This window comes from Tursiops truncatus, chromosome 17 (assembly GCF_011762595.2).
Source record: "Tursiops truncatus isolate mTurTru1 chromosome 17, mTurTru1.mat.Y, whole genome shotgun sequence".
Classification (NCBI taxonomy): domain Eukaryota; kingdom Metazoa; phylum Chordata; class Mammalia; order Artiodactyla; family Delphinidae; genus Tursiops; species Tursiops truncatus.
In genome coordinates, this window is record NC_047050.1 from 67,884,982 (window position 1) to 67,899,273 (window position 14,292).

General features: G+C 50.4%; 1 protein-coding gene across 8 annotated transcripts in view; it reads right to left on the minus strand.

The window, feature by feature from the left end:
• Positions 1-4,084: 4,084 nt before the first annotated feature.
• ASAP1 (ArfGAP with SH3 domain, ankyrin repeat and PH domain 1) overlaps positions 4,085-14,292 on the minus strand; it is a 349,999-nt gene continuing 339,791 nt past the window's right edge. For 7 of the 8 annotated variants that reach the window (XM_073794762.1, XM_073794764.1, XM_073794761.1 and 4 more), the window contains 3 exons: positions 10,747-11,201; positions 8,840-8,962; positions 4,085-6,843 (listed from right to left, as the gene is read on the minus strand). In XM_073794762.1, coding sequence (XP_073650863.1) covers positions 6,769-6,843; positions 8,840-8,962; positions 10,747-11,201 — 653 coding nt within the window. In that variant the 3' untranslated portion in view covers positions 4,085-6,768. The remainder of the gene's footprint in view (positions 6,844-8,839; positions 8,963-10,746; positions 11,202-14,292) is intronic. The other variant, XR_012327408.1, reaches the window with a different exon arrangement.

The window sequence follows — 14,292 nt, forward strand, 5'->3', positions numbered from 1 at the left end:
ACCAGTGGTCTGCTGGAGCTGGCTCAGTCCCACTTGCAAGAACGGATTGTAACGGATCGTATACCTCTTTTCCCAACTTGGCATTCAGCGACATCATATTGGTAGCTTGGAATCAGCCGCGGTAGAAATATTTACACCATGGGAATTGGCAAATGCTACAAATAAGGGCCTTAAAAAATATTTTTTTTTTTTGAGAGCTGGTTACACATTTATCAGCATTGTACTGAGGATAACATACACACAGAAAAGTGCACATATCAGAAGCAAACAGCTCGAGGAATTTTCACAAACTGAACCAAACCTGTGTAACTAGCACCCAGAAGAAGAAAGAATAGCATCTGTATCCCAAAGTCCCTCCCCCAGCCTCCCTTCCAAGTTCCCCTTCGGGTAACCGTGATTGTGACTTGTAACCACATATATGACCTATTTTTGTACATTATGCAGAATCAAAGGTGAATTCTCCTGAGTGTGGCTTCTTGCCTCAATCAACATCATTTGTGACATTCACCCCTATTGTGTGTGGTTGGTTCATTCTCATTGCTGTACACATTGTGTGAAGATGCCCCTATTTATATAACCGTTCTACTGGGACGGACATTTGGGTAGTTTACAGGTTTTTACTGTTATCAACAGTCCTGCTATGGACACTCTAGCATGTTTTTTTGCCCAGCACATGCACGATTTCTGCCCGGGAGCCTTGGGTCACGGGGCATGTGCATATGTCCAGCTGTTGTAGGCATTCAGCCGATTTCACTTTGACTCTGCTCCTATTCTCGGCCTACCCAGACTCCCTTCCCTTCCCCGCGCCGTGTGAGCTGCTCATCACCCGCACCCCCTACTTGGGCACAGACCAGACTCAGCTTTGGCTTTAGGCTGGAGAGCGGACCCCGGCCACCGGCACTGGTCTGGAAGGGAAAGCAGGACAGCCTGGGTGCACTCGCGGCTCATCAGCTCTAGAGCTTTCTTATGGTGGCAGAGCCGTAAAAGGGGACCCAGATAGGGAAGCAGTCGACTGCTCTCCGGAGGTGGAGCAGGCCAGGGGAGCCCTGGTGTCTGGGTTTTCTAAGTGGTTCCAGCTGAGCAGGAACTAAGCTTGCGCATTCAGACAACGTATTCTTGTGCGTCTTTGTTCTGCAGCTTAATGCACCATAGAAAGAGGCCCATTGTCAGGCCTCCTGTTTACTGGGTGAGAGTCAGCAGTATGCAGTGGGCAGAGCAAACCTGGACCAGAGGCTCCCTCTGACCCTTGGTTGGGGAGGACGTTCCCGCCACCGAACATGACCCCCGTTTTCAACAGCGGGCGTTCTTTTACTTATTTTGCCAGGAGGTTTCATGTGCTCACTCGCGCAAGGAATACTTGGAGGTCAGCAACTGCACGTCAAGCACTGAGGAGATCTGTGTGATTTCTCACTGGTATCTGGGGAAGGTGAGGTTTACAGTTCTTGTTGGGAGACTGAGAGGGACCCGTGCCCGCTGGCGGTACCTGGGGACCACCTGCGGATACCGGTAAAATGCAGATCCCTGGGCCCCTCCTGAGACTCCAGGTTCAGGGCCGAGGAATCTGATTTTAATGCCGAGGACCCCAGGTCACGCTGGCCCAAATCTCAAAACCTGGCCCTGCTGGATTCTCAGGCCAGCATGCAGGTGACACGTGTGCCATCTCTCGTCCTCAGAACTGCTTGGACCTATAAAGTGGAAGTTTAAATCCTGTCCGAAGATGTGTGAAGCCGAACAGGGCTTCTCCCCTGGTGGTTTTGAAGAAGGTCAACGTTTTGGCCTTCTGAGCCTCTGACTAGGGTTTGCTGTGTGGTAAGATTTTTGCAAAACAGCTGTGTTTACCTGAGATCTAATTCCTGTTTTCAGGAGTTTAAGGGTTTCAATGCCTGCACACGGGGCTGTGGTGCTGACGGACAGACACACTCACTCAACCACCGCTTTCTTCTCAGTCACAGGCTGCATGTACCGGGACACCGGATGCCAGCCCAACCTCTGCAGAGCAGCTGTCCAAGAACTACTCACCCGGGGCAGCTTCTGCAAAGGCCGTCACTTCTCTGGACTGCAAACTTCGTTGCACTTCCTGGTTTACACTTCCCTGGGGCTGACCTGCCCTGCAAGGCTGGAGTGGGCCGGCTCGGACCCAGTCAGTAGCAGCAGAGGCAACACAAGGTCATGGTTGGGAGCTACACGGGCCCTGACCTCTGGGTTCGAGTCCGGCCCCTGCCCCTCACAATCGATTTGACTTTTGGCAAGTCACATCTTCACCTAAGCATCAGTCTCCTAAACTGTAAAACGGGTTAAGATAATCGTTCGGCTTCACAGTGTGGCTGGGACGAGCACGGTCGTGCTGATATGGCACTGGGCCCGGGGTCGTGGCCGCGATGCAGGTTAGCAGTTCCCATGCGGGAGAGGCCCCCCAGGAAGAAGGAGTGCACGACTGCTGGGGAGGGGTTCCTGCCTGTGCCTTCACCACTGGTCCCTGCTCCGGCTGCTGCAGGTACGTCACACACTGTCCCACTGGCCTTTGCGCAAGCTCTCTGCCTTCACCTGCTCAGTCGTGCAGGCCCCCAGGATGGGCACAGACCCCCTTCCTCCAGGAAGCCCACCGGCTTCAAATTACCTACATACTGCAGATTCCGGGAAATGAAAGATTTCCATTTGGGATGGATGAGAACACATGGGGGGCAAAGCAGAGTAGGTTGAATTGCCCCATAATTGTCAACACTCCTACCCCACCCCTGTCGCACATACACCCACATTCTGGGAGGAGGAAGACTTAAAAAAAATATGGCGGGGGGCACAGGGTCAGGGGAGAGGAGGGAAACGCAGGGCTGGGGCGGGAGAGGTCGGGGAGGCTGGTGCCGAGGCCACAAAACCTTGGGCCTCCACCTGCTGCCGTGACTCACTGTGACCTTGGGCAAGCCACTTCAGCCCTACGAGTGCATCTCCTCATCTGAAGATGGGCCGAAGGAGGAGGATTTCTGCCTCCTACAGGACCGACTCCACGTACAGGGAACAGCAGCCCATCTACTGTCCAGGGCTTGAAGGACCCTAGGGAGAGAGATCAGGGTGCCCTCCTGTTCCTAGCATCCCTGGGAGACGGGCCACGGGGGGCTCACAGCATACTGGAGGGGCTGCTTTCAATGGGGGGCCAGTGTGTTGACCTCAAAGAGAGGCTGCTCCAGGTTTAAAACAATACATAACCAATGCAACCATTGAAGCATTCTGCAATTAGATGGAAAGCTGGCTGCCATCCAGGTAATTACGGCTTGAAACACCCAGGTAATTATGGTCACCTCTCCCAGATACATCCCGATGGAAAGTCACAGACTTCTGTGCCAAACCCCATTTTCCCCACAGGTTGGTCTGTAGGGTTTATCTTGCCGAGGTGTGTGAACAGGCGTCAAGATCTACCCACTTTCACGAAAGGAGACAAAAGAAATGCTGAGACCAACACTTTGGAATCTTCAACGCCGTGGTCTTGGTCAGCTTTCCACGGCTGTATTTCCCTGGCTACAATTTCATGATGCTGACCACCTCCCAAGTGGTGGAAATTCTGAGGATGGCCTTGGAGCCAGAACTACTCACCCGGACCCCCATGGCTGCTGCGCGGTAACGGATGTTCCTAAGCCTCCTGTCAAGCTCTGTGAAGCCGGGAGGGCTTGCTGAGGGCGAGATGAGATAACGCTGCCCAGTGCCTGGACCTGGGTCTGCTCATGGTGCAGTGGCACCAGTGGTGACAGCAACATGACACAAGTGCACGCACAGCGCTTGGCCTGTGCTGGCTGCCGTCCAAGAGCTTTTAATGCATCAACATGTAATCTTCATGACTGCAGGCTGGGTGCCTGGAGGTGGGAGTGGGAATTGGGTGGGGAGGGGGAGGGAGGGAGGGAAAACCAAAACATTGAGGTCCGTGGTTCGTAAGCCGAGGACAGGGAAGCACATTATTTAACCAAAGTGAGCGTTAATGTAGAAGTTGAATGACTTGTGTTACCTACACCCCCCCAAAAGCACAGCCAAGTGAAGTTTTGATTTCCTCCAATCAGAAGAGTAGTGGACAACTCACAAAATGGCCTGATGTCAGATGTTTGGGATCAACTGAGAATATGTTTATTTAAAAGCAATTTTAAATATTAAAAAAAGTAGAAATGAACACATACAGTACTTGAAAACTGTCACATTAAATACATGTGAAATGATGAGTGTACTGATGTCTGAGCGTAACATCCAGGTGGGAATTCGGAATTTAACTCGTGGCACTATGGGATTCCTATACAACATGTTGGAAGTTCTAGGCAATAAAAAAATAAATAGCAATTGCTGTTCAACCGGAAAATAAGACACACACTATTTGCAGAACATAGCTTTCCCCTCGGGGGGGGGGGAGAAAGAACTAATTAGCTATTTTTTCCATAGGTTCCATACCTTCAAAATACTCTATATCATGTACAAAATTGCAGATAGTGGATCACTGAGTTTAAGAACAATACCAGATTCAAACTCAACCAAGGTCGCCAAAGGTACTTATACCTAGTTTTCCTATGTCCCACAGTAAGCTGGGTTAGAGAGAACTCAAATTCCTGATGGAAAACAAAAACAAAATCAGAAGAAAGAAAACAAAACCCAAAGTTTTTTTTTTTTAAGAAAAGGCATTTGTGTAAAAGTCACTCCAAAAGGGGAAAAAAATAGACGCTGACTCCATGTAATTTTAGATATCTACCTCTTGTGTTTTTTTAAAAAGCCAGTTTATTTTGAGATCAGTTGAAAATACTGTAGGCCACAAAAATGAATGGTGCTTCAATACAACTTAAGAAGTATAGATGAATGAACTGGGACACTAAATAACTTCAGACAGTGACTTCCTGGCCTGACACCCATGTGGCTTAGACACTGAGGCTGTGAACGCTGTCAGCCACATACACCAGCACGTCGGCTGGCTCCCGGTGTCTTGTTCTGTGTGGGGTTCACGTGTGCCATGACGCTGAGGAAGCAATTGCTTAAAATCATTTTCCAATAACAGCTGATACGTTGCAGGTTTGTCATGCAAGGTTTATTGATTAGGTGGCTATTCAAAGTTTTCATAGTAATCACTTAAGCAGAACTAAATTAATATTCACTGAGCACTGACTCTAGACTCTATTAAAGAAGGCTTCCCCTAAGGGTTTGGTTGGGAGTTGTGCTTCTGTGAAATGAACATTTCTTACTCATCGCCAAGATTATCTGCTTAAAAATATTAGTTTTCTGTGCTGTTGCCAACACAGCAGTTTAAGCAAACTTAACGCCAGAACGACACACGAGCCTCGGAATCAGAGAGCAGCCCCACTGACTGTGGAGCGAAACGACTGTATCCTTTCCCCAAATTCAGACTGACGTAAAAGACTGAAAAACTCACGATATTCTTAATGGTCTGATGGACACAGCTGGGATGAGAAGGAAACCGAGAGGGGCAGAGACTCCCGGCAGGAAGAGCGTGTTTCACAGTGCAATTCATAGCAGCGTTCAAAAACTTGGTTATGAATTGACTTGAAGGTAACGTGTCTGTTGAACAGAGCTGGAGATCGGAAAACTTATCTATGACTGGGGCTTAGTAAAGAAAATGGAAAAAGAGAAGGATGGTTTCAGCACCTGGATTCTGCAGGGGGGATAAATGACGTGCAGAACTGACTTTTGAATTCGTCATCTTCCTGAATAATCTTTTGAAAGTTTAAATTTATCAAGAACAAAACTCAGAAGAGACTTTAAAATGGACACATTGGGGGCGTTAGCACATCTGAAGGATGCTAATTCGTAACGGGATATGTAGATGCATACTCTCGAGAAAGCCAAATGACTGACTGGAAGCAAATACTGTTGCAACCTTATAATCTCTCCTTTAATGGCAATCAAGTTTAAAAAATGTACAGTTCAACTTATCCATACTATTCCTTTATAAAAGGCAGATTTCAGGTAAGCTTCTAAATGCATGCATAATGTAGAGGCTAATATTTTCTGGCAGTCCTTGGTTCCTGAAAGTTGAACTTCATCAGATGTCTTAAACTTCTGTGAAAATAGTCATGAAGGATATGTTATTTTTGCATAATGAGGTAATATCTCAGGGGCGGGTACTCATCCTCTTAAGACAGTGCAAACCCACTTGTCTAAACTTGCATGAGGCTTTGGGCACTGCAGAATGCCACCCAAGGTTTTGGGTCAGTGAATATTTTGCTCAAGGAATAACACTTATATTTAACTGAGCACTTTTCTGTAATAAATACCAAGGTCGGTTTTTGTAGCTGTAAACTGTGTACACAGATAACTACAGGCTGGTCTGTCATGGAGCCGAAAGTTTCACCTGGAAAACAGAACCCACCTCTTCGCTAATGGTGCATTTTCAGTAACACAATGGAGAATACTGTATCGTCAGGAACAGAGAGGCAACTCTATGCCCTTCAACGGCTGCTGGAGACCACTTCTATTTGCAAAGCCAGCAGTTCCTATATTCCTGTTTTTGTTTGTTGGCTTGGAAAACAGCATAGAGAGAGATGTAAGTGCTAGATGTCAAGGACGGCTTTGGCAAACCAGTAAGGCGCACCGGGTCCCAAGGCTACCCTAATACTGGCGAAGGCAGAGACCACAGGGTATTTACAACACACGCTACGTTCCCCTCCCGCGGCGGCCCCTCCGGGAGCCTCCCGTTCAGTGACAGCAGCTATATACACGGTGAGCACAGGGCCACGTGGACGCAGCAGTCTTGCATGACAGGTGCAGACAGTCTGAAGGTTCTGCTTTTTGCTAGTCAGACAGGATGTGGACAAAGGACACTGGAAAGACCCCTTTCCTCTCGGGCTGCCCTTCGATGTGCCCGATCTGCAGGGAGAAAGGAGAGGTGTCAGGCTGGAGGTGGCCGGTGGGTCAGAGCCCCCGGAGTTGGCCGTGACCCGGGCGGGACGCAGGCCCCGGTGAGACACAACACGCAAGCACCACAAGGGGGGGGGGACCACGTTCACGTGGATCGCTGCACCCACAGACAGCCCCGGGAGGTACAGTCCCGTGACCCCTCACTTTATACACAAAGGGACAGCGGCCCAGAGAGGGGGCTGACCTGCCACGGTCTCGCCCAGGCTGCAGCTTCAACAATGCGCTCAACCAGGCTGTCTGGCCACCTTTCCTGCTGGGCGACCTCAGGCAAACCGTGCTAAGCTTCCTGTCTGTAAAGCGGGGCTAAAAAGCCCCTATTTCTCAGCTTGTTGAGAGATTCCACCAACAATTACGTACATGGAAGGGCCTCTGTGTACCAAGAACCTGCTTTCTGGCTGCCGTGCGGGGGAAGGACATTGTGAAAGTTTGAGATGGACGAGGGCAAGTTTTACGGCCGTTTTGTCGTCTGCTGCCTAAACCTGTAAGCCGTGGTTACCTGACAGAAGTTCCTAATAACTTCAGTTACACCAGCATTAACTGCATTAAAGAGAAGCCTATGAGGAGAAAGAATAACGACACGCACGCTGGCTTCACATGACAGTTACGGAGAGAGATCCAGGCCCGCTCTCATTGCCCTGCGTGAAGCACCTGCTGCACAGACGGTGGCCGGCGCAGGAGCTGCGCGTCAGCCCAGGGCTGCTTCCTTCGTTTACCGGGACTGTGGCCGCGGGCAGTCACCCGGGCCACTGTCCACCAGCTTCCCTTCTGGAGAGTGGAGTGAGGCCTGGCCGACCCCCCTCACGGGGTCTTAACTGGTGTCGTGCACGTGAGTTCTTGCCCCACTTTTCAGAGGAGGAAACTGAGGCTTACTGAAAGGACATGCTTTATCCAGGGCCTCAGAGCGAGTCACCTTGGGCCTTTAGGGTCCATCTCCTTGTCAAGAGTCTAAGCTACCAGACTCCCACGTCAGAGAGAGAGGGAGAGAGTCCAGGGTTCCTCAACCTTGGCACTCCCGACATTGGGGCCACATGGTTCTCTGGAGTGGGAGCTGTTCCAGACACTGCTGGATGCTTAGCAGAAGCCTTGGCTTCTGCCCCCCAGAAGCAGGAAGAAGCCACCCTGCCCAGGTCCCGATAATCAAAATGTTTCCAGATGTTGTCACATGTGCCTGGAGGGCAAAACTGCCCCTGGCTGAACCAGTGCTGCAGTCCAAGCAAAATCCCCACGGCTGTGCCCAAGAATCTGAAGTCACTGTCTGGGCCCAAAGGAGGGGAAGCCAAAAGTACATGTGTGTGCACGCGTGCGTGTGTATGTGTGTGTGTGGACGTGCACACGTTCCTGGGCATCAGCAGGCTCTGCTGGCTCAGCTGTGACCCACAGGTCCCTTTCTCGGCAGACAGAGCCGGGCCCCTCTGGGCTGGAGGGGCTCAGGCCGCCAAGGAAGAATTCCCACGCTGGGGTCAGGAAACGATCGACTAGGAAAGCACAGGAGGCTTCTGCCCGCTGCACCTCTGCCTGGCAGGGCCCACGGGAGGCTCCCTCTGGCCGCAACCTAGACAGCCGTGCACATGTCAGCCACCCCTGCAGCCACCGAGAACCGGGGCATCTTCAAGCGCCACGGCGGGAGGACAGGGACGCCTTTCCTTCCTGACACCTGGGCAGCAGGTTTTCACGTAAAAGGAGCTTCACATATTCTCATTCAATCTGCTAGAGTCACAAGAAGCAGGGATCATGCCCCACTTGACGGAAAGAGAACTGTAGGCGGGATGAAGGATGGAACTCGGGAAGAAGGACGCACGGTGGGGAAGGGCAGGGCCTGAGCAGAGCTTGGCTGGAAAACCAGAGAATATCCAGAGCTTACAGCTTGTGGTGGGATAAGGCTAAAGCATGTGTGAAGGTGAATTCTCCTGACCCGGGCGCCCTGGTCCTCACGACTGGTACATACCCACCACTCCTGGTCTTCCTCTCCGGTGACCACGATCACCTCGCCCTCCATGAAGGTCAGCTCGTCGTCATTGTCTGCCTGGCAGTCATAGATGGTCTTCACTCGCCTCACCTTACTTTTCCCCTTCAAAAAGAAACGGGGTTTTAGCTCACAGGACAGACCGAAGGGAAAGAGACACACTGACCTTGGGCGATTGAGTTAACCTCCCTGAGCCTCAGTTTCTCCTCGGTGAAAGGGGGGAGGCTTGTGGGCAGGCGCCCCGAGCCTTGGGTGACCTCCAGACATGACAGCCCCTCTGCCCCGAGCAGCAGGGCAGAGCCCGGTGTGAGCAAGCAGGCAGCCCCGATGACTTCCATCGGACGGCAAACGTCACGGGCAGGGACCAAAATCCAGCTTCACCCAGAACTGCAAAGCGCTCTCCCCTTCCCCAACCCACGGCAGCTTGCAGAGATGACAGCAGAGTCTAAAAATGGTTTGGGGAAACATGCTGCAAAGCAGGACGTGCAGCTTCTGCACACGGAACATGCGGCATAAACACATTTCTCAGCCCCTCGTGCAAAGCACTGAGTCAGCACACGCTGGTTAAACAGGGCAGGGCAGCCTGGGGCGGGGAGGACGCCAGGCAGTTCCCCAAAACGTTTTAGCTTTTGACCCATTTTGACTTGGGCTTTTATTTGTTGGATTTCTAGTTCTTTGCAAACAGGAAAATGGAAATAGGGAAATGACCTTCTAGAGGATGTTTCTGGTGCCCAGCTTATTAAACAATTAGGAAGAAAAAAAGCAAGCTGTGTCTCTAAAAGTTTCGGGTCAAGTGCTTTTCCTCTCTGTCTGCTGGTTTCTCCCTCGGTCAGTCACCCTGACGACCCGCTGGCTTCTGCAGCCCTCTCCCTGGGCTGTGCTGGAGCTGGTGGGGTCTGAGAAGCCAGCCGAGCTGTGGCCAGTAGAGATCTTAAGTCTTCTCAGCTCTGACTCTGTGAGCAAGCTGTGTGTGGCCACTTACGACAGGGAGGGTTACATGAGATGAACAGTAAAGCGTGCAGCAGCACAAACTGGAATCATGCGCACGTCAGGGCCATGCGTGGTGCTCGGGCGTCTCGGGAGCCTGCCCTGGAGAACAGCAAGCACCCACTGCTGAACGCATGTATGGGCTCCCACCCAGGGGAGGACGGATTTTACTCGTCTCACTTTTCCTTTAGTACCGAAGTGACACACTTTTATTGCAACGTTGTTTTTTAATAGTAAGATGTGAGTAGAGGCTTTTAGTCCCCCACTAACTGTGCTCCTTAACCGGGGTGCTCGTGACCCTGTGAGGGTGTGGCCATGGGCAGGACAGACAGCACACGTGCATCTTCCCAGAGCTCTGTTTTTCAAAAAAAACATTTTGGGGCGGGCAGCGGGGGTGAAAAGCATGTTTACATTAAAGTAAAATGGCTATATCAGAGTAGAAAGCATTTCAGGACAATGGTGGAATGGGAGACTTCAAACCAAATTCTGTGTTGGTGCAAGTCTTTTGGGGCTCTGCGCCCAATTCCTCCAGGAAGATGCCGTGAGAAGCAGAGGAGCGGGGTGCTCAGAACCCTGAGAGGGAGACCGCTTTCCTGTGACCTTGGGAAAGGAAAGGTCTCCTCCTCAAGGATCTGAGGCAAGAGTGACCACTTGCTGAGTGTTACTGGGCACAGCTCATCTGTCACTGCATTTCATCACCCATGAGCTCAGGCACTGTCCTAGCTCTAGTCATGCACATATAAGGAAACCTAGGCTCAGGGCACGTAATTAAGTGGCCAAGCCCCCGTGGTCACAGGGAACGCAGGTCCTGAGGTCTGTCTGCGGGGTCCACAGCCTGGTCCCGACCCCCAGGCTCCACGCCCCCTCGATGCCCGAGCTGGGCCGGCCGGGTGCCCACCCACCGTGTTGATCTTCCTGGGCAGCGGCACGGGCGTCTCCGGCAGGGTGGGCGTGAGGTCGTTGGAGTCCTCGGACGCCTGCTTCGGGATATTCGGGGAGAGATCGGCCGGGTGTGACTTGGGGGCGAGCTCTGGGGGCGGCTGGGCCTTGGGAGAGGCGTCTGCCGCCTGGGGTTTCGCCAGCAAGTCTCCCAGCTGCGGCTTGGGCGGCAGGTCCTTCACCTGTGGCTTGGGAGGCAAGTCTGCGAGCTGCGGCTTGGGGGGCAGGTCTCCCGGCTTAGGTGGCAAGTCTCCGATTGGGGGTTTGGGAGCCAGTTCCGTGGGCTTCGGGGGCAGGTCTCCGGGTGGTGGCTTCTGCGGTAACTCTGCTAACTGTGATGACTTCTGAAAGAGTTCGGGCGGGACGTTGGCTTTGTCGAGGGAGAGATGATGGCTGGTCTCTGTTTTCCTTAGTGCCACTGCGGGAAACAACACAGAGAGGGGGGTCACTGGACGGGAACGTGAGGGGATCAGCATTGCCCTCCTCTGTCACGGTTACAGGGAGGAGAACCAACCCCGAGGGAGTGCTCTGCATGCAGAGGCACGGATGGCCTGCTTTGAAGTCGGAAGCCTGGGAGGCATCCACCTTACAATGCGTGATTTTATGCTTTAGTTTATGAGCAGGACATCCAAAGTAATCCAGAATAATAATAATAAAAAAAACCCACAACTATAAACATAATACAGATTACAGAAAACTGAGAAGTATAGAGCTAAAGGAAAAGTTTTCCATAAGCCTCCTGCCTAAATGTAGCCATTTAAAATACTTTGATGTAATTTCCTCCTGGACTTTTCTATGTATTCTTCATAGATAAAACATTTATCTGCTTTAAACTATATACTGTTTTAGCAAGAACATTTCCCGTGTTAATAAAAATTCTTTATTAGTAGCATATATATAGCTAAAGTATTTATTTATGTATCTGGCTGCGCCGGTTCTTAGTTGCAGCACACGGGATCTTTAGTCGTGGCATGTGGGATCTAGTGCCCTGATCAGGGATGGAACCCGGGTCCCCTGCACTGGAAGTGCAGAGTATTATCCACTGGACCCCCAGGGAAGTCCAGTGAGCATTCTTAATGTTGCAGTCTATTCCGTTCTACAGCAGTATCATAATGTACAATATTATTAATTCCCCACGTTTTATATGATTCATGCACTATGTAAGAGGGAAAAGGTTCCTCCCTCACCACGCCCACGCACCCCACCCCCTGAGGTAACCTTTGTTCATTTGAGTGGCGCACATACATGGGTGTATGAATTATCTTTTAACACCCATAAATCGCATTACAATACATATACTGTTCGCAACTTTGTTTTCTTCCCATTTAATATGTTTGGGAGAATTTCTAAGTCAGTTCCTCTTTCTTCTCTTTAATGGCTGCGCGGTACTCCATGGCTTGGAAATTCTGACGTCTGTTGAAACCTTTGCACAGCTCTATCCAGTGGAACTTAGGACACTAAGGACACATCTTCAGATCAGGCTTCACCACTCACTTACGAGCTGTGTGACCGTGAGCAAATTACACGACCTCTCTGTGCCTCACCTTCCTCATCATGAGTTGACATACGTACAGAATTTGCCAACAGCACCTGGGAGGTTCTAGGTATATCAGAATATCATCATTACTGCTAGACAAGGGTCCTTGAGGCCAGGATTCACTGAGCACATAGTATGTGCTCAACGAGGACACAGCTGACTAAGGCACACTGAGTGAGTCAAACTAGCCAAACTTTATTCTAGAAAAATACAAAATTCAGAAAGATATTCTCAAAATTTTATGTTTTAAAAAAGAAAGACAAACCCCAGTATTGTAAACTGTCACAAGCTGTACTGCAGCCTGCCCAGCCATGTCCCTTCCTAAGGAAATCAAATTCAAGGACACCCTGCTCCCAGGCTGGCCCAAGAGATTCAGCCGATGTGGCTCCGCTCAGAAACTGACAGCAGGTCCGTCAGATTCCTCTCTTGGAAGTCAGATACTGTGGTAAACAAAACTCTGAGGCACCGATGGGGGAGAAGCTGGGAGATTCCCTGAGGCAGTGGGGCTGGAAAGCCTAGCTCTGAGCCACATTTCTGGGGAAACAGAAACTGTGAGTAAGTGCCGGGCCATCCGAACATGCAACTCTGATTCTAGAAATCTGTCCTAAAAAGGGATCAAAGCCAGGTACTGACATGCCTGTGTTGAGTTGTTCAGCACGGCACTGTTTATAGTGAAAAAACTTGAACAGGGTGAATGTGGAATAGGACAGACTGCTTAATATGTCCTGGTATCAGACAACAGAGTACTATGCAGCCAGTAAGAGTGTAATTTATGTCATGGAAAGGGTTCTTGATTTATTATGTGACAAAAATCAGCTTACACAGCGACGTAAAAAAAAAGCATAGGAAAAAGACTGAAAGGATAGACCAGATTGTTTATGCTGGGTGGTGAGACTTCAGGTGGTTTGTATTTTCTTCTTTATGCTTATCTGTATTTTTAAAATCTTCTAGGATGAATATATATTACTTTTATAATACAAATAAATAAGAAGGAGACAGTTTCTCCTCCAGGGAAGCCTGCCCAATCTCTGGCTATTTTATTTCCAAGCTGAGTTGGGTTTTCCCCTCTCTAATTAGAAGTCCTTTCTGAACTGCATTCTTAACTCTGATGGACAGACAAGCAAATATGGTTCGTTCCTGAGAACGGACTCAAAGGACGTAACAGGAGGAGGAGAAGGAGGCGGAGGAAAGAGCCCGCACACTCCCAAGCCCACATTCCCAACAGAGGGAGTGCCGGGCAGAGGATAGCACCCACCCAGTGGAAGAGCGCAAGCCTAACGACATTCACGAAGAGCTCACGGACACCTGAAAAAATACGTACGTCAAAATGCTAAGTGGAAAAACCCAGGATGCAAAACTGTAGTTTCATTATGATGACAACTGTGGAAGAATGTAAGGGACCAGGTAGCTGTATCACAGTGCAGAACTATGGTGACTCTGTTCAGGTTGAAAGATCCCCTAAGGTTTCTATACTATTGCCTTTTTTTTTTTTTAATTTAATTAATTTATTTATTTTTGGCTGTGTTGGGTCTTCGTTTCTGTGCGAGGGCTTTCTCTAGTCGCGGCAAGCGGGGGCCACTCTTCATCGTGGTGCGCGGGCCTCTCACTATCGCGGCCTCTCTTGTTGTGGAGCACAGGCTCCAGACGCGCAGGCTCAGTAGTCGTGGCTCACGGGCCTAGCTGCTCCGCGGCATGTGGGATCTTCCCAGACCAGGGCTCGAACCCGTGTCCCCTGCATTAGCAGGCGGATTCTCAACCACTGCGCCACCAGGGAAGCCCTTATACTATTGCCTTTGCAAACTCCTTAAACAAATGGCTCTGTGCAGCAGTCTGTCCCCAGTTGAGAAGGCTTTAATTAAGCCTTTTAAAAGGTGCCTGAAGGAGTTTAAAAATGCGTGATGCTTGGGAGGGAAAAAGAGTGAGATGTGGCCAGGACGGTCCATACGAAAGTGCCAGCTGGTGGCAGGTGCTT